General features: G+C 44.8%; 2 protein-coding genes and 1 non-coding gene across 7 annotated transcripts; 2 read left to right on the forward strand and 1 right to left on the reverse strand.

Annotated features, from left to right (window-relative positions):
* Window positions 1-34: 34 nt before the first annotated feature.
* On the reverse strand, window positions 35-5,005 carry LOC112892343 (ultraviolet-B receptor UVR8). Of its 4 annotated transcripts, none has more exons than XM_025959524.1 (11): window positions 4,548-5,005; window positions 3,520-3,593; window positions 3,344-3,428; window positions 3,131-3,259; window positions 2,796-3,032; window positions 2,475-2,717; window positions 1,846-1,889; window positions 1,225-1,407; window positions 1,009-1,099; window positions 551-594; window positions 35-470 (listed from the first exon to the last, which is right to left on the reverse strand). In XM_025959524.1, exons 1-11 carry the CDS (start codon window positions 4,813-4,815, stop codon window positions 348-350), a joined length of 1,521 nt encoding a protein of 506 aa, XP_025815309.1. In that variant the 5' UTR covers window positions 4,816-5,005; the 3' UTR covers window positions 35-347. The 4 variants fall into 4 exon arrangements, with proteins under 4 accessions (XP_025815309.1, XP_025815310.1, XP_025815311.1 ...); XM_025959525.1 differs by having other exon boundaries at window positions 3,134-3,259; window positions 4,548-5,002; XM_025959526.1 differs by having other exon boundaries at window positions 2,475-2,711; window positions 4,548-5,002.
* An 8,533-nt stretch (window positions 5,006-13,538) lies between these two features.
* On the forward strand, window positions 13,539-19,230 carry LOC112895639 (probable methyltransferase PMT11). 2 transcript variants are annotated; one of them, XM_025963616.1, is made up of 9 exons: window positions 13,547-14,427; window positions 14,866-15,015; window positions 15,104-15,374; window positions 15,769-15,879; window positions 16,758-16,917; window positions 17,177-17,434; window positions 17,948-18,070; window positions 18,318-18,395; window positions 18,666-19,230. In XM_025963616.1, the coding sequence occupies exons 1-9, from the start codon at window positions 13,714-13,716 to the stop codon at window positions 18,868-18,870; spliced, it is 2,070 nt and encodes a 689-aa protein (XP_025819401.1). In that variant the 5' UTR covers window positions 13,547-13,713; the 3' UTR covers window positions 18,871-19,230. The 2 variants fall into 2 exon arrangements, 1 of the variants encoding a protein (XP_025819401.1); XR_003229243.1 differs by lacking the exons at window positions 18,318-18,395; window positions 18,666-19,230 and adding an exon at window positions 17,556-17,663 and having other exon boundaries at window positions 13,539-14,427.
* Window positions 19,231-21,904: 2,674 nt separating this feature from the next.
* On the forward strand, window positions 21,905-22,064 carry LOC112896087. The gene has a single exon (XR_003229375.1). It is a non-coding gene; the product is annotated as a U1 spliceosomal RNA (small nuclear RNA).
* Window positions 22,065-22,364: the final 300 nt, after the last annotated feature.

Below are 22,364 nucleotides of genomic sequence, written 5' to 3' on the forward strand. Positions count from 1 at the left end.
ATGTACGTCGCCACTCTCCAGTAAGCAGTCTGATAATCCGATTACCGTCTCGTCATTACCGGTGGAAATTTTCCACTAGCAATGAGGGAGCAGCATAACCGCTTGAGAAGCGTCAGCGAAACCAGTTTCAAGCGTAATTGTACAGGCAATCCTACTCAACTGTATACGCAGGGCGACACAAGCTTTGTCTACGTTGCACACATTGATGAGCGCACCGGAAAGAATGAATACACATATCTGTATGCACTGCCATGTATGTACACGATGAAATGCAGCATCACCGCACCTGCCCGAGCCTACATGTTCCTAACAAAATTGTCAATCTACGGTAATTCTTCTGTCAGGTTTCAGGTAGGGGACTCCGCAAGCACCAATGTGTGCCACCAGCCGCACGACACGTTCAGCGGGTGGTACGTGTCCACAGGAACATTGCAAGGCACGTTCCTGTCCATCGAATCGCCGAGGCCGAGCTGCAAAAGCAAACTCAATTCAGAAACCGCAGCTAACCTTATATTTCAATGGTGTAGAAGGAGAGTTAATGGATAACCACCTGGCCGTATTTATTCCAACCCCAGCAGAATACCTCGCCTTCATCTGCAAAAAAAATTATAACCCTTGTCAGATGCCACAAGCTATTGCCTCGCCTGCTTTCTCTGGTCTAAGATGACCAAATTGTCGGATGCCATAATAAGCACTAAATGAAAGAATAAATGAGTGAGGGCCCTTTCTCCCAGCTAGTAGTTCTTTCTCTGGTCTGCTTCTCCCATCTCACCAAGAACCACTCAATGAAAGAATCAAAAGAAAGACTCTACCCATGGGCTGCCCGATAATCAGCACAGCCCATGACTAAGAACATTAGGTTCATTTGTGACAAGGCAGTCATATTAAAATTTTAATTGCATGATACAAATAAAAAGAAGGTTCGGATCATATATGATATATGAGAGCAGTATACTCATTTAACATATGCAGATCACTATAACTGAAGATAGAAGAACTAAAAAGTACCTGTTATAATAGCACTATGGCGAGCTCCACAAGAAACAGATCTGGCATTCTTATTTTCCAGGCTTGTAGCATCTACCAATTTTGGAACAGTCTGCATTCAAATAAGATGATCGTAAAAGGCCACTATGTAGGTAACTTCGTGGACAATATGGGCATCTCTATGAACCAAAACTGCATGGACTGCAGTGGCATCTATTAACATGGAAACCTTCATACCTCAGCTTGATCAGAACCGGTGCCAAGCTGACCAAATTGGTTTCCTCCAAAGGAATAGACATCGCCATCTACAGATGTACACACAGTGTGCCACAAACCTGCGGCAACATCTTGCATCTTGATTCCCAGGATAGACGATACACATGTTGGACTTAAAACATCTTCTGTATTCCCTTGTCCACACTGAAGAAAAGGCACAGTTGTGACAAATGAAGTATGTTGATACAGAATCATTCTACATTCTACAGAACATAGTATGCTACAGTATAAAAATGGTTAAAATATGGTAGCCATTGTTTTTAATAATACAAGTTCCAACATATGCAAACTACAAACAAAATGAAGTCAACTAATTAGCACATGGGATTGGGTTCAGTATGTGTCAATGTGACCAAAGATACGAGACTACTATATTTTCCGTATTCAAATGAAGGTGGTAGCTTTTTAATAATCAATTCCCCATCTTGTTGAACTAGTTGAATCACTGATCCAATACTAAGACATAGAATGCCACTCGCCGAGCATATATCTTTTCTTAGCTACTCTAATGTGTTTGTTTGGATTAATAATTCACAAATTTGGTTGATCAATAAAACTGGCCAGATAAAAAAAAAAGCTAACCTGTCCATACAGCCCCCATCCAAATGTAAGAAGAGCTCCTGAATCTGCAAGCAGGAGTTGGGCATTAAAAATACAGCAGGAATCTTGACTACACTTGCAAATATTGGGAAAACTTCAATTCAAATGAAACTAAACCTTGGCTGCAATCTGGCAACTAAAAAATTGCAGGATGGTTGAGGTATAGCACTGTGGTTTGAGCTGAGAAAGCCCTCTTATTAGCAAAACAGAGCCTCAGACTAGACTTAATAGTGATATTTTCTTTTGTTTAGAAAGAAAACAAATATATCACGACCGTTCTGGAGATATATAACTCTTAGAAAGAAGCAGCAGTACTGCATGGGATTACAACAATATGTCTGCATGAACACCTTTTGGTCTGAGCTCCTGCATTTTCTACAATCTTGCAAAGCAAGTTGGTAAAAATATGTTTACTATAGTTAAAAGTCAAAGTGCATGACTAAAGACTATGCTATACTGTTTCAGAGCAAACACAAAATGTTGATTTGGGTGTTTATTTTCCACAGACCTATACCCAACTTACGAACTACTTTAAGATCCAGAATGGCCGATATGTCTTTACATGATTATGGTAAAGAAGTTACAGGAATGAACTAAGAAACATAACTGACCTGTTACTACAGCACTATGACGGCCTCCACAAGCAATGGCCCGCACGCAATTTCCCATAACTTTACTGATATGCCCTTCAGCGGTCTTGTTACCTTTCATAGCTGATGAGCGATCCTTGCTGTATAGTGCCGATTCAATGCACGGTATAGGATGAGGAGAAGAAACCGTTCGGATTCTAGAACCCAGACCTAATTGCCCTTCTCCTCCATATCCCCAACCCCACACCTGACCTAAATCTGATGCTTCGGAGAAACATTATTTTAGTCAGAAAATTTCCTTGAAAGGAAAATATCAGTGCCATAATGACAAATGCAGGTTACCTGATAGTGCTAATGTATGACGACCTCCAGCAGCTACAGCCACTATTTTCACTCCTGTATTAAATGTCACAACACAAGGGGGTGCTGAAAGACTTTCATCACTAGATGTTGAGCTCTCAGGTCCATGTTTTGCTGAAGACAACCTTCGTCGCTTTGAGCTATCATCAGTACCTCTGCTTTCAGAGGGACCAGATGCTGCTCCACTGCTTGTCCTAGACACCTGTGACCTGGGGCTCACTGTAATGGAGTTTCCTTTGTTATATCTGTAAACAATTGATGTAGAGAGACTTATATTTTTTAAGCAGGAATGGGATGAGCTAGGAAGTAAGCATCACCACCTTGGTCGGTGGCCATTGCGATCTGTCTTTCATCCTTCTCCACAGTTCCAACTGAAGATTGGTCTCCAACGACCCTTCCAGTTGGAACACATTCTTTCCAACCCCACGTGTAGACATCCCCATCATCTGCTCCAACAAAACAATTATAAGGGTGATTCCACAATAATGAGCGATGTGTAGACCAAAACTACAAATCTGGATCGCTAATACCTGTTATTGCAACACAATGAGCCCATCCAGCATCTGCCCTCACTATTGCAATACCACTAGGAAGAGGAAAAGCCTCTGGAGTCTCCTGAGAGGTATAATATTTTATCTTTAGTGATAGGTCCTGAGCTTTCTCTCATGTTGCAGGAAAGCATAAAGCATCAATACTGTTTCTTTACCTCATGCTTCCCAGCAGTCACATAACTTTGGCCCATGTCATCAGCAGAACCCCAAGTGAGGAGTTTTCCAGACACTGAGAAAATGGAAACCAAAACGAAGGGTTCAGAGATAGGTCCAACTTGATGACAGCAACTACAACTCAGGAATTAGCATATGAGACAACATATAGAGCCTTCTAATTGTAGCTCTAAGTCTAGAATTAACAATTTCGACCTGAAACTTGGACATTGAATGAATTTTATGGAAGATGGTAAGCCAGCAAGGCACATACTAACAGCAAACAAAGAGGATTATCATCATGTTTAGAGGCAATGGCATTCCAAGACCCTTGTTTATTCTACTCTCTAGTCAATGCCGCTACTGTTTTTTTGACACAAGGCTCCACCCCATGGGAACTCCATTTCCATTGATGATAACAGAGTGCCGCTACTGTTTGATCTTTATGGAACAACAGGGATCAGGTTCCACAAAATCTAAGGAAGGAAACTTTACTCAACAATGTTGCTTTGGCTCCTATGGGCTCATCTTCAGCATTGAAACTACTTTCTACTCAGAAGCAAATCCCTACTTAAGATTGAAACTCAGCCCCTAAGAGATTCTTATTCCGAAATAATCAGACTAGAGAAACCACTCTGAGCTATGCACCAATTCAATTCAGCAGAACCCTCACGAATCACCAAGGTCTTAAGAAACTCGAATCAATGCAAGTTCCACAAACCATATTCGCAATCAGCTGTTTCAAACCGTCTCGGAACTGCCCATCTGCCAATTTACTCGCAAATCCTCAAAAAGCTACTTTAGGCCAGCAACTTAGCACCATCAATTACTCATCAGTTCGAAAAAATTCGCCAAACTCGCACATTCAAAACCCGACCCCCCAACGGGTCCTACGCAATCCGCCACGGAAACCGCGTAGGCCGACACCCGCAGTAGATCTAAAACAAACAGCCCACGCGCAGAACCAACGAACTGAAACCAACAGGACCCCAAGCACACGAACAATGAGGAAGAGAGCAGGTGACGTCACCGGAGATGGCCATGGCGAAGCCGCACCCTCCGCCGCACACGTCCCTCCACCCATCGCCGCCGGCCGCCGCCGCCGCCGGGGGAAGCCTCACGGGGACCGGCCCAAGCAGCGGCGAGCGCTGCGGCGACACGCCGGGTAGGTATCCCCACATCAGCACCACCCGCTCCTTGTTCCCCGCCCCCGCCCCCGCCCCCTGCCCGCAGCCGCCGCCGCCGCCGTCCTCCTCCATCTCCTCCTCCCCTCCCCCTCCTCCGCCGCTGCCGTTCATCACCTCGAGGAACCCCGGCCTGTCCGAATCCACCGCCGATTCCTCCGCTATCTCCGATGGCTGGCTGCTGCCCGAGCCGCGGACGGGAGCGGAGCGTGCGTGCGAGCGAGCGAGCAAGCAAGGGCGCTGGTGGTGTTGGTTGCGGCGGCCACTTGCTTTCCCAAGCGTGAGGCTGAGAGCCGCGAGGTTTGCGCCGTATCAGTTTCTCCGGGGGCGGGGGCGCCACATCGGACGCCAACGTGGCCGGGTGTCGACACGTGGCGCGCGGCGGGCCGCTGGATCGAGACGGGCATTCGTGGCCAGGAAGCGGCAGGAAAGTTCTGGAAGTCAGAGGTCGGGGGCCCTCGCCCGGCGGACGTGTCGGCCCCGAGGGGCGGCCACGTCGCGAGGATCGGAGCCAGGAGACGCAGGGTGGCAGGGCCGGTGCCGGGGAGACGTGGCCGGCGCCGATTTGACCAACGGCGCGCGCCGCATCCACGAATTAAAGAATGCTGGAGAATGGTGGTGAGGTACTGACGGCTAGCTTTCGCGCTAGAATTAGAACCCCAGGCTACCTAAAATACTACACGCTGAGATGATAAGGTTACTTTGACGAGTACTTTCAGCGTCACGAGTTCTATATTCTGTCTCATCTCACATGCGGAAGCTCAAATGTGGATTACAAAAGTAAATAATAATATATTGCTACGGATTAAAGTAGTATAACACTACTGTGCTCAGTAACTTTTTATACACGCACGTAGTAAATACCTCTGCTGAATCGGGTGTCTCTGCTCCATTCATTCTAAATTATTAATTATTTTAACTTTTCTAGATAAATATTTTATGCTATAAATTTATATATATGCATAGTAAAGTTTATAAATTTAAAAATTAAAATAACTAATAACTTAGGACAAAGGGAGTACTTAATAATCGTGATAAGGTATGCACTTGATTTTATACGGGTCATAGTATGTATGTGTGTATTTTATAGTTACACTAGGCGATACATATGCACATATGTGCACAACGTGGAGAGCGGAAGGAATATGCCTACTCCATAACATTGTACTTGGCCTATTGTTTTTTTTCAACTATGAAATATATTTTTTGTGAGGAACTATGAAATAATTTGGAGCGGATAATTGATAAACATACTCAAGTATAATACAGAAGGTAAGAAAAAGAGTTCTCCCCACGCTGTTTTGGTGAAAAAAGTAAAGTTCTCATGCATTTCGTCCAGACTGCAATTCACACGTTGTTTTTCAATGTCTACTAGGAAGGCCCGCGGCTTTGCCGCGTGGGGCTCGTATCCCGCGTTGTAGTATTGTAGTTGATGCGGATTTTATTTCGTGTATGTAATAGTTGTTGTATACATGTAAATGTAAAAAAAATTTAAGCAACGTAGTTAAGATAAATCCATCATTCCGTTATTTTCACATAGGTGTCATGGTCTACCCATTGTTGCATTTGGTATATATTTTAAGTATTCTATTATCGTGACGCTATTATTTTAAGTAGTATATTATTTTAGGTATCGAAATGGAGGTATGGCATTTGTTGCTGCATTTATTATGGTGAAAGAAGGGGTAAAATAATTTATTAGGAAGGGTGGAGCACAATTAGTCGGATATTTAATGTATTTGCGAAATCATGAGGCAATTAATAGACGTGATGTTTTGTAAGGAAGTAGTGGTTATATTAAAATATGAAGATCGCATGAGAAGCTATAGAAAAATGATAGTACAATATTATATTTTTAGCAAAATAAGATGTTATGTTGAATGAATTATGAAAATAGTTTGAATTTACAATTTTGTTACGTAGCAAAACTTTAGGTTTTGAAATTTGAGGAATTTTGTATTTAAAATTTTTTTAGAAGCGTTTCGAATTTGAAATTTTACTATATAGTAAAGATGTAGATTTTGAAATTCTAAGAAATGTTTGTATTGATTATTTTTTGATTTGAAGACGTTTTGGTGTCCAAATTTTAGATACAACGGATCGTATGTAAGCATTTGTGCAAATTTGAATTTTAAAATTTACTCTATCATAAAGTTGTGGTTTTTGAATTTTAGATCAAGTTTTATATTGAATAACTTTTGATTCTAGCACGTTTTGGTGTTCAAATTGTACGTATAATGTTGCTCGTGTAGAAATAACGAATGTAACGGGTTGTGGTTTGATTTAATTGAAATGCGAGGGTTTTTCTAAAAACTTTGCTGAGAGAGGATCAGGACGACGGATTGATTCAACAAAACTCAAGATTTTATTTGCAAATTTTTCTAAACCTGGAAGGTTGGACTGCCGGTCGATTTTGGGAAAAATTGAGGATTTTTTTGCAAAATTAGCTGAGAGAGAAGGCCGGACTGCGGTTTGATTTTTATAAAGATCGAGGCTTTTTCTGCAAAGTGACCGGAAATCATAAGATCCGGACTGTTCGCCCAGCCGATCGGACGGCCGAGAATTAGCCACGATGTGGCCACACCGCCTGGGCCTGTTTTGATGCATGAATGGTATATAGAGATATGCATCTTCAACTCTGCAATTTTTTCCGTCCCTCAAATCCTGGTCGAAAGAAGTCCGAAACATAAAACCAAATTTTCTCTTGTACTCGTCACGGCCAAACACCATAGGACCACTAAGTGCACGACGAAGCAAGCCGTACAAGCTTCACGTGCACGCTCCACTCCCCCGTGCTACTCCAATTCTCGTCGTCTGCCTCAAAACAATTCCGCACATTCGTGATGATCCAGATGAACCTAGTGGCTAGTGCGCATCCTTCCTCTCCCTTGCACCTTGTCGTTTAGCTCGCTGATGGTGTATCATCAGCTACACGCACGGCGCTGCTGATGGCTTATCGCCGGGGAGCTCCCATGACCTCCTCGGAGCATCAGGATGCAGGAAGAAGCTTGAGGCACTTTCGGATTCTTATATCCGCCACGGGAAGACTCACCAAACCAAACCCCCAACCCCTCGTTCAGTTGTGGCGGGCCCGGCCGCGGAGGTAGTTGCGTGCCCAGCGATTGGCCAAACTCTAGAAGCTTCGCGCGTGCACAACAAGCCAACAGGAAGACAAAGGCTTTGTTTCAAAAAGAAAAAAAAAGCATGGCCTTTTGTCTCGGTGTCTCCAAACCGCGTCCTAGCCCGCCACCGATGTCCCGGCACGGAGCCGCGCGCGGAAAACGTCGCGCGCCGACCCACCTGCTTCTGACTGCCCGTAACCAAGCCTGACTTCGCCCGGGACGAGAGCGACGGCCACGCGCGTTGTACGATGTTGCTGCTGCTGCCCAGCTCGGTGCCCACGCTTCGTCGTCGTCGACCGCGTCACTTCACGCAACGGCAAAGCCGCTCCGGGGGGCAAAACACGTGGTGGGCTTTCTGCAGTGCGGAGCGGAGCGGAGCTAGCTACCCCGCCGTCCGAACCCCCTCTCACTGGCTGCCCCTGCTTTCCTCCCCTGCTCTCTTCGTGGCTAGCCGCGAGCGCGGCGTGGGCGGCGGCAGGGGAGCGCAAAGGGACGTGTGTACGGTTGTGGGATGGCGGGCAAGTTGATCACGAGGCCGTTGGGAGACGGGTGCGAGAATCTTTGTCGTCAGTGGTTTATTATTCTCCCCGTTTTAAATTATAGATTGTTTTAATATTTATGAATATATAATTTACTTAGATCAAGATAAAATTGCTTGGAGTAGGATGATTTGGAAGTTGGAATAGCAGGAAGTAGGGCGTTTTTATATTTAAATATATAACTTAAATAGCAGGATAATTTACTTAGATCAAGATGAAATTGCTTGCAGTAGTTGGAATAGCAGGAACGCAACATGAAAGGTGTGTTGTCCTATAGGGGTTTTATGTTTTCTATAACAGGCCAAATGGATAATGGCCCATAGATCCAAGCTATTAACACATATGATGGGCCTGGTGATACCCATTGCTAGTCTGGTGGGCCGGTTCTTGATCACGATATTCACAAGCCCAGATTCAAGTGTCGGTGAGTGTTAACAAGCTACGGCCCACCGCGGCACTCGTTTGTTGAGTTTTTTTTAAAAAGGGGATAAAAAAAAAACAAAATTCGAAAAAGGGGTGCCAGTTGGAGAAATTTAGGGAAATGGGTACCTCCCGCCCGCTGGGAGGGCGGAAAGAGGCATCCCGCCCAACCATAGGGCGGGATGCTCAAAAAAAATTTCCAGGGACCTCTTCACGAATAAAAAAACTTTTTTTATTCGCGAAGTGGTCCCTGAAGCAGGCCTCCCGCCCGGCCACTGGGCGGGAAGCCTCCCGCCCGGCAACTGGGCGGGATGCCTCCCGGTGTACTGTTATTTCATGTGTATGTGTTTTCTGGCTTCCAAAATTCGTAACAATTCACAGAAAAATCCAAAAATAGCAAAACTAATTTTGTTAGAAAGTAGATTTCAAACTCTATAACTTTTGTTAATGGAGTTTAGTTTGAAACAAAATACTTTTACTCCTATTTTAAAACTAAGATTAAGGAAAGTTTATGCATAACTTTAGGATTTCATGCTTTGTTGTTTATGAAGTTTGGTATGACTATTCTATAAACTCTAGGTACCTTTGTGCAAAGTTTCAAACTCAAATTTGATGTAAATTTTACTTCTTTTGTCTTGAATTTTTCAAATTTGAAATGTTAACTAAACCTAATTATAACCCTTTTCTAATTAAAATCTATTGTTATTCTCTAATGTGATATTATTTAATATCTAATATATAGTCAAAGTTCTAAAACCTATAAAGTTGTAAAACCTATAATCTTATGCTCCTGGTCCATTTTTGTTATATTTTTCTTAGATTATTTGTTTCAGAAACTATTTGAAATTCAGAATTTTTTCAAATATAAGATTCATTCGCCATACTCTTATGTATGCACATAAAATTTTAATTCAATTTTTCAAAGAAGATTACGGTATCGAAAACTCGTACGAAGATAGTTAAACGATAACGTTTGCAACGTAGAATCTAAATATTACGATAGTACAATACATGAAGCCATTTAAAATAAAATAATATGATAATGAACATTACAAATATTACAAATACATGAATCCAAATATTGTGTCTTCAGTCAATGCGGCAAATATTACAAATACGTATCTAGGTCTGATAGAATCTCAACGCAGCAAATATTACATATGAGCAAACAACGTTTAAATAAAATTACAACTAAATGATGCCTGATGACGTACTAGCACTCGATCGGCGACGTCTCCCACTTCTTGATGCAACCGGAGGTCTTCCATCTGTAGCATCACCTGTAGGGCCAGCTTCAGCACAACTGGAGCCAGCATCATTGGTTGGACAACGTTTATACGTGTGTCCAATCTGATTACATGCACTGCAGCGTTGTATCCTCGGACGGAGCTCTGACTCATCCATATCATTACGAATACGCCGTGACTGACGGCGTCCTCTCTTAACCCGTGATGATCTTGGGTCTGGAATATAGATAACAGGATTCGCTGTCTCAGTGAACGATCCAACCAAACGGAACCCATATATCTCATACTGCCAGGTGCTAGCAATTGTCTCCTTTCTGAAGTAATGTGAAACATATATATCGACAGGATGTCCAATATCTGCACAAGCAGCCATTACATGAGAACAAGGTAAGTGCAGCAACTTGGGCCTCATGCATGAGCAACAACAAGTTCCATCGAACTTGAGAATGCACTCCTTTACAGGAGTTTGACGCCTCATGCCATGTCGCGCCCTATCTTTAGGAGATACCTCAAACTTGAGCTCCTGTGTTCCACATTGCCGTACATGGTGTAGCCGGGCGCTTTCTGCCTTCTTAGTCATGTATTCTGTTACCTTGAATCCAAAATTTCTGTCTGGATCTCGCATGAATATCTGATTTTTATTGAACCGCTCCCGAAAGTAATCGGTACACCCGCGGACAATGAATTCAACAATTGCAACCAGTGGAAACCCACAAACACCTCGCAGCACCCAATTGTAAACTTCGGCGAAGTTGGTGGTCATTATACCGTATCTTGCACCATCGGTATCATAAAGTAACGCCCACTTCTCCTTAGGTTCATTCTCAATCCATTCAGAAAATTTTTTCACCGCTGACCCAGACCTTCTGCGAGTACGTGCAGTATCTGTTGGCAAAGAGCACAAAGCCTCTGCTTCGTCCTGTGCAGTTATGTTTTTTGATGCGTCCTCGGCTCTTTTCTTCCCGGTCAGTTCATCAAGTTTCTGCCACTGCTTGTTAAATTTTTGCTGATTCGTTTCCTTGCATAGCCTCTTGAACATATCCATAAGGTGCTTGTTCTTGAATTGCCTGAAAAAGTTTGCACCGATATGCCTCATGCACCACCTACTGCGAATATCACGCCACTTGGGCGGCTCTCCGGTCTCCACACACCCCTGCTGCAAATCTAGAATTGCCCTCAGTATGCCGGCGTGACGATCATGAATCAGGCAGACATCTTCCCTATCCCGAACGACTGCAAGCTTAACCCGTTCCAGAAACCAGTACCAACTGTCTGTGTTCTCACTCTCAACAAAAGCAAAAGCAACAGGCAGCAATTGATTGTTTCCATCCACTCCAATAGCTGTCAGCATTTGCAATCTATACTTTCCTGTGAGAAAGGTCCCGTCGATGCACAGGATAGGCCGGCAGTGATGGAATGCGTTAATGCATGGACCCAAGTTGAAAAAGACCCGCTGCAATATGTGGGGCGGACCTTCTCCTCTGTCTAGAGTTTTCAGGTCATAGTAGCTTTCAGGATTTCTCTGACATAGGACGGCCAGCATTCGAGGAACATTATCATATGCAGCCTCGAACGTACCAAACCTCATCTCCAACACCTTTTGTTTTGCACTCCACGCCTTACTGTATGAGATGGTATACTTGTACTTTTCCTGAATGTACCTGATAATAGACTTTGGTTCATATGACAAGTTCTCTACTATCGTCCCGTACATCTCATTTGCGATGTATTGCGACGTGAGGTTGCGATGGCTCTTCTGCACCCCAGGCAAATGACAAGTGTGCTGAGTGACAATGGAGCATTCCCAATAATCTTTCCATTTACCCTTGTAGGCATGCACCCGCCATGGACAGCCATCCTTCACACATACCACATCGTACTTACGAGATTTGCACTCGACTGTCTTAAACTCTCGCATAAGAGAGAGAGACCAGCACTTAACAGCTTCCTTCATCTCTTCAATTGAGTGGTACCTTGCACCCTGGATAATTTCATTCTCCCTGCAATCCGAAGGCCAGCTACATCCGTCATCTACGACAAGATGACTGAAGTCGCTGCTTACCCAATCTTGAGGCACATCATCGTCATCATCAGACGAATCGGCATTCATTGCTTCATCCAATTCACGTTCTTCGTCTTGCAGCTGTTCAACAATAAAGGGTATGTTCTCCCCCTCATCAGCCACGCATTGAGGTGCTGCGGTGCCACCTGCCTCAATGTTTGCCTCCTCGACTTCTTCATCAATATTTTCATCCCCCGGACCAGCTTCAATGTTTATCAAAGGAGGGTTTTGGTGCACACTGACAAGGAGTACCAGTGGCCACTGCCAATGACTTGCATTTTGCAGATAAGTTAGCCAGTCCTCATTGCTTGCAAGTGGCATAAGCTCCCAGATCAAAGCGTGAGTGGTACGATTTATGACGCATTGAACACTCACAGTGTGTGTCTCCTGATTAATCCTTAGTCCCCTCATTAACCAGTTGCATAGGGATTCAAATGTCCTCTCGTGCGGTCTGGTAATTCCTCTGACCGCACAGTTGAATTCACTTAAATCTACCCCATTCGGCCCATAAATCACATTTACTTCTCCGTAATATATACTGAAAATACCCTTCTCGGAAGACATATCTGTCAATCATTAATAAACTAGTTATACTACATATTAATACACAACGAACGACGATCCTAAATTTCAGCGACTCTCAGATTATATTTTACAGATTCTAAACTATTCAGATTATAAATTATACTAAAAACAAATGAAAATACTAAAACTATTCAAAACATAACTACTCTAACAAATATTTCCTAAATTATAGTTATTTTCAAGTACTTATATGGCTAGAATGAGAATATACCTCAAAATCGACGCGTGGACAGGGCTTCGCCGCTTCCTCTTCTCTCTTCCTGTTCTCTCTTTCTCTTTTTTTCTGATTTTTGCTGGATAAAATGGCATTTTTGGGGCAGGTTGGGGCTTAAATAGCCGGTGGGGGGACCTCCCGCCCGACCAAAGGGCGGGATGCCTCCCGCCCGCTGAACGGGCGGGACGCGTGGGGCCCGGGACATCCCGCCCTTTGGTTGGGCGGGATGCCCTCCCAGGGACCTCTTCGCAAATAATTTGTTTGCGAAGAGGCCCTCGGGTGACATCCCGCCCTCTGGGTGGGCGGGATGTCCCGGGCCCCACGCGTCCCGCCCGTTCATCGGGCGGGAGGCACCCATTTCTCTAAATTTTCCCAACGGCCACCCCTTTTTCGAATTTTAATTTTTTTATCCTTTTTTTAAAAAAATTCCTCGTTTGTCTTCGTCTTCCAAATCCACATGCCGGCGTTGGGCGATCCGATTCACGACTACGGATAGCCGCCGAGCGCCGGCGCTACGCCGCGGAGACCATCGCCGGCTCTAGCAGCACCAGCGCCGGTCGTGGGCCGCCCAGATCTACAAGCATTCCATACACGTACGGCCCGTATAAACACGGCTGCCAGATACTATCCGTATCCCTGCTGACAGCTGGGTCTAGATAGAAAAAAATAGAAAATAATTTAAGGTTGCAGTGGCCCAGGTCACTCTTCACTGCCCTTCGGCGATCCCATCCCTTCCGTCCGGCATCGTCCCGGGACGAACGCGGACGGGGGACGCAAGGCACCGCGCCGCGCCGACCACTCCCCGAGGTCCGAGGGCCCAGCCATGAAGGCCCTGGCCGCGCACGGCGCCGACATGCTCCGCGGCCCGCACCTCATCCGCGCCGCTGTCCTCGCCTTCGCCGTCGCGCTCGCCTTCCTCGTCGGCTACCACTGGCACGACGCCTCCCCGCGCCTCGTCTTCTTCTCCTCCGCCTCCTCCTCTCTGGCAACCGGCTCCTTCTCCCGCTCCCCTGCCGTTGTGCTCTCCCCCAACTCCAACATCTCCTTCGACCCGTCCCTGATCCCCGCCACCGCCACCGCCCCGCCTGCTTCTCCTACTCCCAATGCCTGGCCCCCGCCCTCGCTACCACCGCCGACGCCAGCGCCGCCGCCTCCCCTACTTCCCCCACCCCCGCCCGCGCGCCTCGGCATCGTCGGAGATGACGGTGCGATGCGGGACGACTTCGACGTGGGCAACGTCGGCGCTAACGACACCGATCTGGCCACCGATGAGGCCGCGCCGCAGGAGCCTGGCGACGCTGGCGGCGGCAGCGGCGGGCCCAGGGTGAGGATTGGGAGGTTCCCTCTCTGCCCAGAGAGCATGAGGGAGTACATACCCTGCCTCGACAACGAGGAGGAGATCAAGCGGCTGCCCTCGACGGAGCGCGGCGAGCGATTCGAGCGGCACTGCCCTGCCAAGGACAAGGCTCTCAGCTGCCTCGTGCCGGCGCCCAAGGGGTACAAGGCGCCCATTCCCTGGCCTCGGAGCAGAGACGAGGTGAGCATGCGATGGTGTTCACTCTTGAATTTTCAATAGTAGATAGATTAGGAGTAACATTTTTGAACTCGTGCTTAAGTTATAATGTTACTAGTAGATACTGATACAGTACGGTTGACCTCCATCTTCAATCTAGGCGAGAATTGAGGATGAACCTTTGTTTTTTATGGTCACGGAACATATGTTTGTATCAAATCTCATAGTTGTGTGACAGTAACATGATTTCACACTAGTTTTGTTTTGTTTTACTTATTATGGCGGGCATTCTCGGCTGATTCTGTTAGCAACCTAAGAAAAAATGGGACATGTTTGATGGTGCATTTGATGTGTCAAATGTGTGCACAACTGATCAAATTGAACTGACTTAGCTTATTTGCTGAACAAACTTTATTTTCCAAGCTGAAGGACTTGATAAAAATATAATTTGATTGACTTCAGGTGTGGTTTAGCAATGTTCCTCACACACGATTGGTTGATGACAAAGGAGGGCAGAATTGGATTACCAAGGCTAAAGATAAATTCAGATTTCCTGGAGGAGGAACTCAATTTATTCATGGAGCAAATCAATACCTAGACCAGATTTCCCAGGTTCAGTTTCGAAAACTCCTAAAGTTGGTTGAATTTTAATCATGACTCTGACTCTAAGTAGAGCAACTGTTTCTCTCTGTCCATCCAGATGGTACCAGATGTTGCATTTGGATCTCATACTAGAGTTGTCCTGGATGTTGGCTGTGGAGTAGCAAGTTTTGGTGCATATTTACTTTCACGTGACGTCTTGACATTGTCCGTAGCTCCAAAAGATGTTCATGAAAATCAGATACAGTTTGCTCTTGAACGTGGTGTGCCTGCAATGGTAGCAGCATTTGCAACACACAGATTATTATATCCCAGCCAAGCTTTTGATATTATTCATTGTTCGCGCTGTCGAATCAATTGGACTCGTGATGGTGAGCTCTGATTGTGACACAATATTACTTTTCTATGAATATTGCCATCTTTCGTTCTTTCATCATTTTTTGTTGCGTCACCTTTCATGCTGTATTTTCAAAGCTGAATGCTTACTTATATCTCCTCTGACCCATTTCCCCCAAGTTTTTCCCCTTAGTCTATGAGGATGATATTTATGGTATTCAAGAAAGTTCATCATTGTTAAACATTGGATCTATTCGTTATTGTTAAAGGACATTATTCTTTTATTGAAAGAATACAAGAAAAGTGTTATTGTTAAGCACAAATTGGCCAATACTTTGCAGTTGAATTTGATTTCTTACATAAATATGCCTCTTGTTTATACAGCTTCTGATTTTGCCTAAGCCTTGTTATCATATTTGTTTGTTAAAGATGGAATCCTGCTCCTGGAGGTTAATAGACTGCTTAGAGCTGGCGGTTACTTTGCGTGGGCAGCCCAACCTGTTTATAAGCATGAAGAGGCCCAGCAAGAGGCATGGAAAGGTATTTTCTACTTTGTGTGGTAGTTCTTCAGTTAGAGTGATAAAATAGTACTCATGTTTTGAGTTCAATAGTTCTTTTAGTATGAACTATGGAGTTCAAGATTTTCCATAAACAAACTCGTTCTATTATTTCATATTCTGCATAGCCTTGGTGAAAAACAAATAATTTGTGTTTGAAGATGTGAAGTGGTTATTTTTGCACTGTATATGTTTTGACCTGAGTTCGTCCTTTACACTAGTAGAGTGTTTGGTTTGAGACACCTCATCTGGAATGGAATTGTCCATCATGGGGTCATGCAATGAATTTTGGTGGGATGACTCCATTCCTCATAATGCAATTAACCATATGCTTGTGAGGGATGAGATGGTGGTGGATCGACACATTCCTTCCTCAAACCAAACAAAAATGTGAGGGTTGAGAAGGTGACGGATCACTCCATTCCTCAAACCAAACACCCTGTAACTATTAGGTGGCCTCACATAAATTAAGTCAAATTACATGATAGGTACTAGGCTATTAGCATGATGCATTGCCCTGACTATCCACAAACACATTAGCAGCTCCCAAACTTCAAAATCGTCTCATAATAATATATGCACGCAGAACTATATGAGATGATGAAGCTACCTGATTAAGTTGATATTATGACTGATGAATCTTTTCATGTAAAGTGTTTGGAAGAGTTGGATGCATAAAACAATCAAACTGCAAATCCTCTTAGATGTTATCTAATATGTTCAAACATTTATGGAATACACACAATTTTGAGCTTTTTCCTGTGTTTCATGCTTCACCAGTTTGATAGGCTTACTTTAGTGGTATATGATTTTTCGTTGGTATGTCCTGAAACTGTTGTTGATAGACAAAATTATGTGCAGAGATGGAGGACCTCACTGCCCGACTTTGTTGGGAGCTTGTGAAGAAAGAGGGCTATATTGCTATGTGGAGGAAACCTTTAAACAACTCATGCTACTTCAACCGTGATCCAGCAGTCAAACCTCCACTTTGTGATACTGATGATAACCCAGATGACGTTTGGTATATGTCTAGCCCATTTTAATCTTTTACTATTGTTTTGCTAGTGAAATCTCAATTTAGTGTCCTCTTTGCTGCTGAGTTTTATTCTTTATATCAGCTCTAGTAGCATGGTAGCAACAGTGATGCAATCTTGAAGTTTAAGTGGACATATTTTGACATTTTTTGTTTCATTTGTCACAAGGCAGTCATCCTTTGTCATGTACTCCTATTTGCTTGAGAACACTTTCTTTACTATTCTCTACATTCTATTTTGCCTCAGGTATGTTAATCTGAAAGCATGTATCAGTCGACTTCCTGAAATTGGTGAAGAACCAACTCCTTCCCAGTGGCCTGCACGTCTAATGGATCCTCCAAAGAGGCTTAAAGGTGTAAAAATGGATGCCTACTCATCAAAGAATGAGCTTTTCAAAGCAGAAACAAAATTTTGGGACGACATACTTGAAGGTTATATTCGCATTTTTAATTGGAGAAAGTTTAAACTTCGGAATGTAATGGACATGAGGGCTGGATTTGGAGGGTAATTTTCTCCTCAAAGCTCTTCCTTTTAATAGTTCTGGCACAGTTGTGAGAGTTACTTAAAGAATAACAGCTAAAATATGCAACTAACCGCATTTTTATTGCTTATTTTCCCTCAAAAGCCACTGGCATTTAAACAAAATCTGGAGCTGAAAAAGAAGATTATCTGAACAAGGATGTCTCTGAATGGGAAATTCAATATTAAGTTTTTCTCAAGGAAATGTTTCAAGGTGTTGTGCTATACTTATGTTCAAATGTCCATATGCTTGAGTTACTAATAACCTGCATAATTCACCTTGATCTCTTGAGGTCAAATGGTTGAATGTTTATAATTGGAAAATTCAAAAGTACAATGCTTTCTTGGATATTCGTTTTGTACTTTGTTCACTTGGATGTTCTGCTAGCTGCAGTTTTCAGACATAACAATAATGAAAGTGGACTCGCTTATGTGCTTATGTACTGTGATCTTGTTTATTCCTTCCATTCTTACTTTTCTTGCCACTTCATTATATAGGTTTGCAGCTGCACTGATCAACCGGAAATTTGATTGTTGGGTGATGAATGTTGTTCCTGTTACCGAGCCTAATACACTGCCTGTAATTTATGATCGGGGCCTTCTTGGTGTGGCCCATGACTGGTATGCATATTTATATCCTGGGCTGATAAATAGCATCCCTATTTTCTCTAGATTTAAAATCATATACTGCAATAGATCAAATTCTGTGTCTGATTAGAATGATCATCAAGCTTCTTGCTTGTTTGTGATATGACTATCTCTAAGCGGCAATATCTGCATTATTTTACGTTGCTACTAGTTAATAGGGTTGAAAGTTCTGTCATGAGCTGAATCTCATGCTGCCATTTTTTACCATCTGCATGAGCAGGTGTGAACCATTTGACACATACCCGAGGACGTATGATCTACTGCATGCATTTGGTCTTTTCTCAAAGGAGCAGAAAAGGTAGGAGTACTTTATTTAATTATTTCATTTCATAATTAATTTCTTTGTGTATGTTCTGTTTGCTTCATCCGACTCAGCAATGAAATAGAAAAAAGAAATGTTTGTTCTTTAACAACACATTGGTGAAGTGTATTTCTGTTAAGACATCTAGTCAAACTAGGTTTGTAAATATGCCTCTGGAATATCAGTACTTAAGAAGCTTTTTCCTGCCAGTTTGCTGGTACACAAGATACCCGATCAACATCTGACGGCATTCTCTTTGATTTATAGGTGTAACATCTCAAGCATCTTGCTGGAGATGGATCGCATACTCAGGCCAGGTGGTAGGGCTTACATTCGTGACCGGAGAGAAGTTATACAGGAGATCAAAGAAATAACAAATGCCATGGGGTGGCGCGGTACGATACGTGACACTGCAGAAGGCCCATACGCGAGTCGGAAGGTTTTGATGTGCGACAAGCCTATGGTGCATTAGCCGATCAGGAGGTCTGACACCTTTGGAGTTTCAAACTGCTGAGCAGGGCGAAACTTTTCCGGCACCATTGGAACTGACCACAAGAGCTGCTGTCGAACTGACTTTTGTTCCGTAGATATGATTGGTGAAGGTCTAAAATTGTAGCTATAATTTGATTGATCATATTCGTTTGTACAATGATGGCCAGTGTAATTCCTGATGCGTGGCATTTTCTTTTTTGTTGTATTAGCATAGTAAAACGTTGGAATAGAGTGAGAATTATTTTCCCATATGTTTTCCTTGTCAGTCTATGTTTTAGATTTGTATATGCACCAGACGTTTACTTTGTATCAACTGACAAAGAATCAACTGTAGACTACCCATCCAATCCATGTCCAGAAAAAAAAAAGATGGTGCATCAACTTTAACAGAAGTACCACGCAAGCTTGTTGAGCATTCGCTCCTCCATATGCACGAGAATCAGCTGGCTGCTAGTGTTTCAAGCTTCACAGAATCCAACAAATGTCCCAATGTATCAACAATTACATTTGGCTAGTAGCAAAAAGGGGGAAAAGGCTGCAGCAGCCACGAACACCGAGGTATCATTAGTTTGAATTGTATGATACCTCGGTGTTCGTGGCTGCTGCAGCCTTTTCCCCTCATGCTCAGCGAACGCGTCGAGCACTTGGCGTGCAGCCGTCGCCGCCATCAACCAGCTTGCAATGCAGACATATGCTTACATGCCCTCATGCTCAGCCCGTGCGGCGAGGAAACCACGGCTTTTGGTCGGCTGCATGGGCGTGGCCGAGCGTGTTTCGTCTTCGTCTCCGACCGAAGTGCGGCAGCCACCGATGGTCGTGGTTGCAGAGGGGGACACCACGAAGCAGAGAATGGTAGCCACGCCCATTCCATTCTGTAACCGTTCCCACACCGCCACACGAAGCCACAATCTGCGGCGAATACGCTTCCTACGTTGTCTCTAGGCACCGACCTCTCTTGACGGCGGCGGCGGCGGTGGGAACTCTGCCGCAGCAGCTAGGGGCGTGGAGGATGAGCGGAAATGCGCGGAGGGGGCCGTCGGCTGCACAGCTGTTCATGTGGGTGGATGGAGGCTCTACTAGGATGCCTGGCTACTTGGCTAGTGAAGTTCGAAGGCATACTGGGGCTAAGCAATGGTCGGCGGCGGCGGGGCGGCAGCGCCGGCAGCCGGGCGGTCGGACCAGTAATTTACAAAATGCCCCCTAGATTGGATCACGGATAATAATCACGATCCGTAGTTTTACACAAAACACCTCAGTGTGATCCAATTATTTTCATACTGCCCCCTGACTTTTACAAATACCCCTAATTTGGATCGCGATCCGATTATTTGCAAATTACCCCTTAGAGTTTTCAAAAGACACCCTGGATTTGGTTGGATCTTGAGCCCACCCGTCCGCCGCCGGCGTCCGCCCCTGCTGGAAGCGCAAAGCTCCGCCCCCCCCCCCCCCCCGACCCCCCGACGTCCCCTCTGAAGCCCTAGCGCCACCAACCTCTACGAGCCGCAGCTACTAGCGTTACGCCGGAACCGCGCGACGGAGCTGGGGCTGGCACTGGCAGCGGCCGGGCGTGGCTGCCTGGCCCGCACCTCGCCTTCGTCTCCTCTAGCCGGAGTGGTGCTGGTGGGTTCTCCGCCCGTTGAGACGCCGCTGGCCATGGTCCTTCCTCCTGCCTGCGCTTCTGTTTCAGATTCTGTCGACAGTTTCCGTCCATCGGAATCCCCCGACGTTCATCACTCGATCCGTGGCTTCTGATCTGCTTGTCAAACTTTTCCTAAAAGCCACTAGAAGAGCACGCATCAGTGTCGTTACAGGACTGGTCGTGAGTTTCTCAATTGGCCATACACAATGTTGATTCTTTCCTTATTTCTTTTTCTGATGAGATTTGCAGGGCTATTTGTTGCTTCATATACTTCCTTTGTGACTGTTTTGCACTCCTGGCTGATAGATTCAAGTGAAACATTCTGAATCACTACACAGTAGTACACACCTCACCTTACACCTGGGAAGAGTTTACAGACCTGTTGATGGCAATGCCTGATGGTTGTGAGATGTTTCTGGGCACAAGCTCAAATCATGTTGAATCAAAGGCTCTTCATTAGCAGCTGCATCGTCAGATCTCAGATGCTGGCGGAGCTTATAGCAACTGTAGTGTTATAGTGTTATTGACTACATTTCCTGCAGAGGCACATTAAGGCTCTCAGCATAGATCCAGTCCTTGCTACTTTTCCGGGTTCAGTTTCGTAAACCGATCGAGGAGTGGAGCTACAAACCTTTCATTCCCCTGCCCCTTATTTTCTTTCATGAGCAGGCGTTCTACAAAATTCAACGCAGCCGCGTGTAAGCCAAGAAGCTTTTGTAAATCAGCTAGGCTGCTCGAGTAAATGGATTTGCTGCTTCTGCGTTAACTTACAGCCATAACTCAGTGCTCACAACTTCCACTGAACTGACTGCTGAAGACAGCGAGCGTGGCTGCAGGAATGATAAGAGGTTCAGAGACAGCAAATATGATTTAGATACAAAAAACCAACAAATTAAACTATCACATGAGCTAGGCAGCTGGCATAAGTTGATCCACATGCATATCGTCAGGCAAAAGCTGAGGGTAAACTGCTGCAACCCTGAGACTCTATTGGTCAGTTAGTTGCTGTTGCGTTGCTACCTTCGCCATGCTGCATTGCTCGAGGAGGAGGGTTGCGATCCACTGTCCTGTCCATGTTGTTATTAGGCTCGTGGCCGTGTCAACACTTAACCAACTGCAATGGGCTAGCACCGTATTGTCCTTTAGGCCACGGACTTAACCAACTGCAATGGGCTTTGGGAGCCCAACAGGAACAGGCCGAATAACGAAAGAGCTTAACTGGATTATGTTATCGAGGATCTCCGCTATGAGGGCGTGCGGTAAACAACTTGCGAGAAGGACGGGGGTTAGCATCCGTTTAGTCCCGTATCGGTCCCCTAATCTTGGTGGTAATACGAAGGGTCTACAAAACAAGAGCTGGGTGCAACGTTGAGCCATACTTACCTGGACGGGGTCTATGGGCGATCAAGAAGGCTCATGGCCTAGGTTAGCGGCTTCCATTGCACTTGGGAGGAGCGCTGGCCTACCATCTCCTCATGTAGGAGAGTGGATGTCATAATTTGTGGCAGCGGGGTACGCGTTCGCGCGGCCCCTACCAATTTGTATTTGAAAATTTTAACTAATGTTGAATATTAATGAATAATAAACTAGGAAACAACCAACCAAACTTGATTGAGGTGCAAAACTATTTCGTTTGTTCGTGGTAGATAAGTCCCACAAATAGCGTCCGAACTGAACCAGGCACAGGAACAGAACCTGCGTCATCAGAATTGCCCACCCTCGGCTCGTTTTGTGTTTTAGTATGTACGCCTGGGCATGGCTAACTTCTGCTCGATTCGCAGCTCAGCTCGTGCGCTGACCGCACCCTCAGCAGTACTGATCATTAACACGTGGTT

This window comes from Panicum hallii, chromosome 5 (genome assembly GCF_002211085.1).
Source record: "Panicum hallii strain FIL2 chromosome 5, PHallii_v3.1, whole genome shotgun sequence".
NCBI classification, from domain to species: Eukaryota; Viridiplantae; Streptophyta; class Magnoliopsida; order Poales; family Poaceae; genus Panicum; species Panicum hallii.

What these genes read in the sequence shown, in the direction of transcription:
- LOC112895639 (XM_025963616.1), top strand. Translation starts at nt 13,714, where the DNA reads ATGAAGGCCCTGGCCGCGCACGGCGCCGACATGCTCCGCGGCCCGCAC. An exon ending in ACCTAGACCAGATTTCCCAG is followed by an intron (nt 15,016 to 15,103) that starts GTTCAGTTTCGA and finishes CTGTCCATCCAG; the next exon opens with ATGGTACCAGATGTTGCATT. An exon ending in ATGAGGGCTGGATTTGGAGG is followed by an intron (nt 17,435 to 17,947) that starts GTAATTTTCTCC and finishes TTCATTATATAG; the next exon opens with GTTTGCAGCTGCACTGATCA.
- LOC112892343 (XM_025959524.1), bottom strand. Translation starts at nt 4,815, where the DNA reads ATGAACGGCAGCGGCGGAGGAGGGGGAGGGGAGGAGGAGATGGAGGAG. An exon ending in CTTCGCCATGGCCATCTCCG is followed by an intron (nt 3,594 to 4,547) that starts GTGACGTCACCT and finishes CCATTTTCTCAG; the next exon opens with TGTCTGGAAAACTCCTCACT. An exon ending in CCGGTTCTGATCAAGCTGAG is followed by an intron (nt 1,100 to 1,224) that starts GTATGAAGGTTT and finishes ATTTGAATGCAG; the next exon opens with ACTGTTCCAAAATTGGTAGA.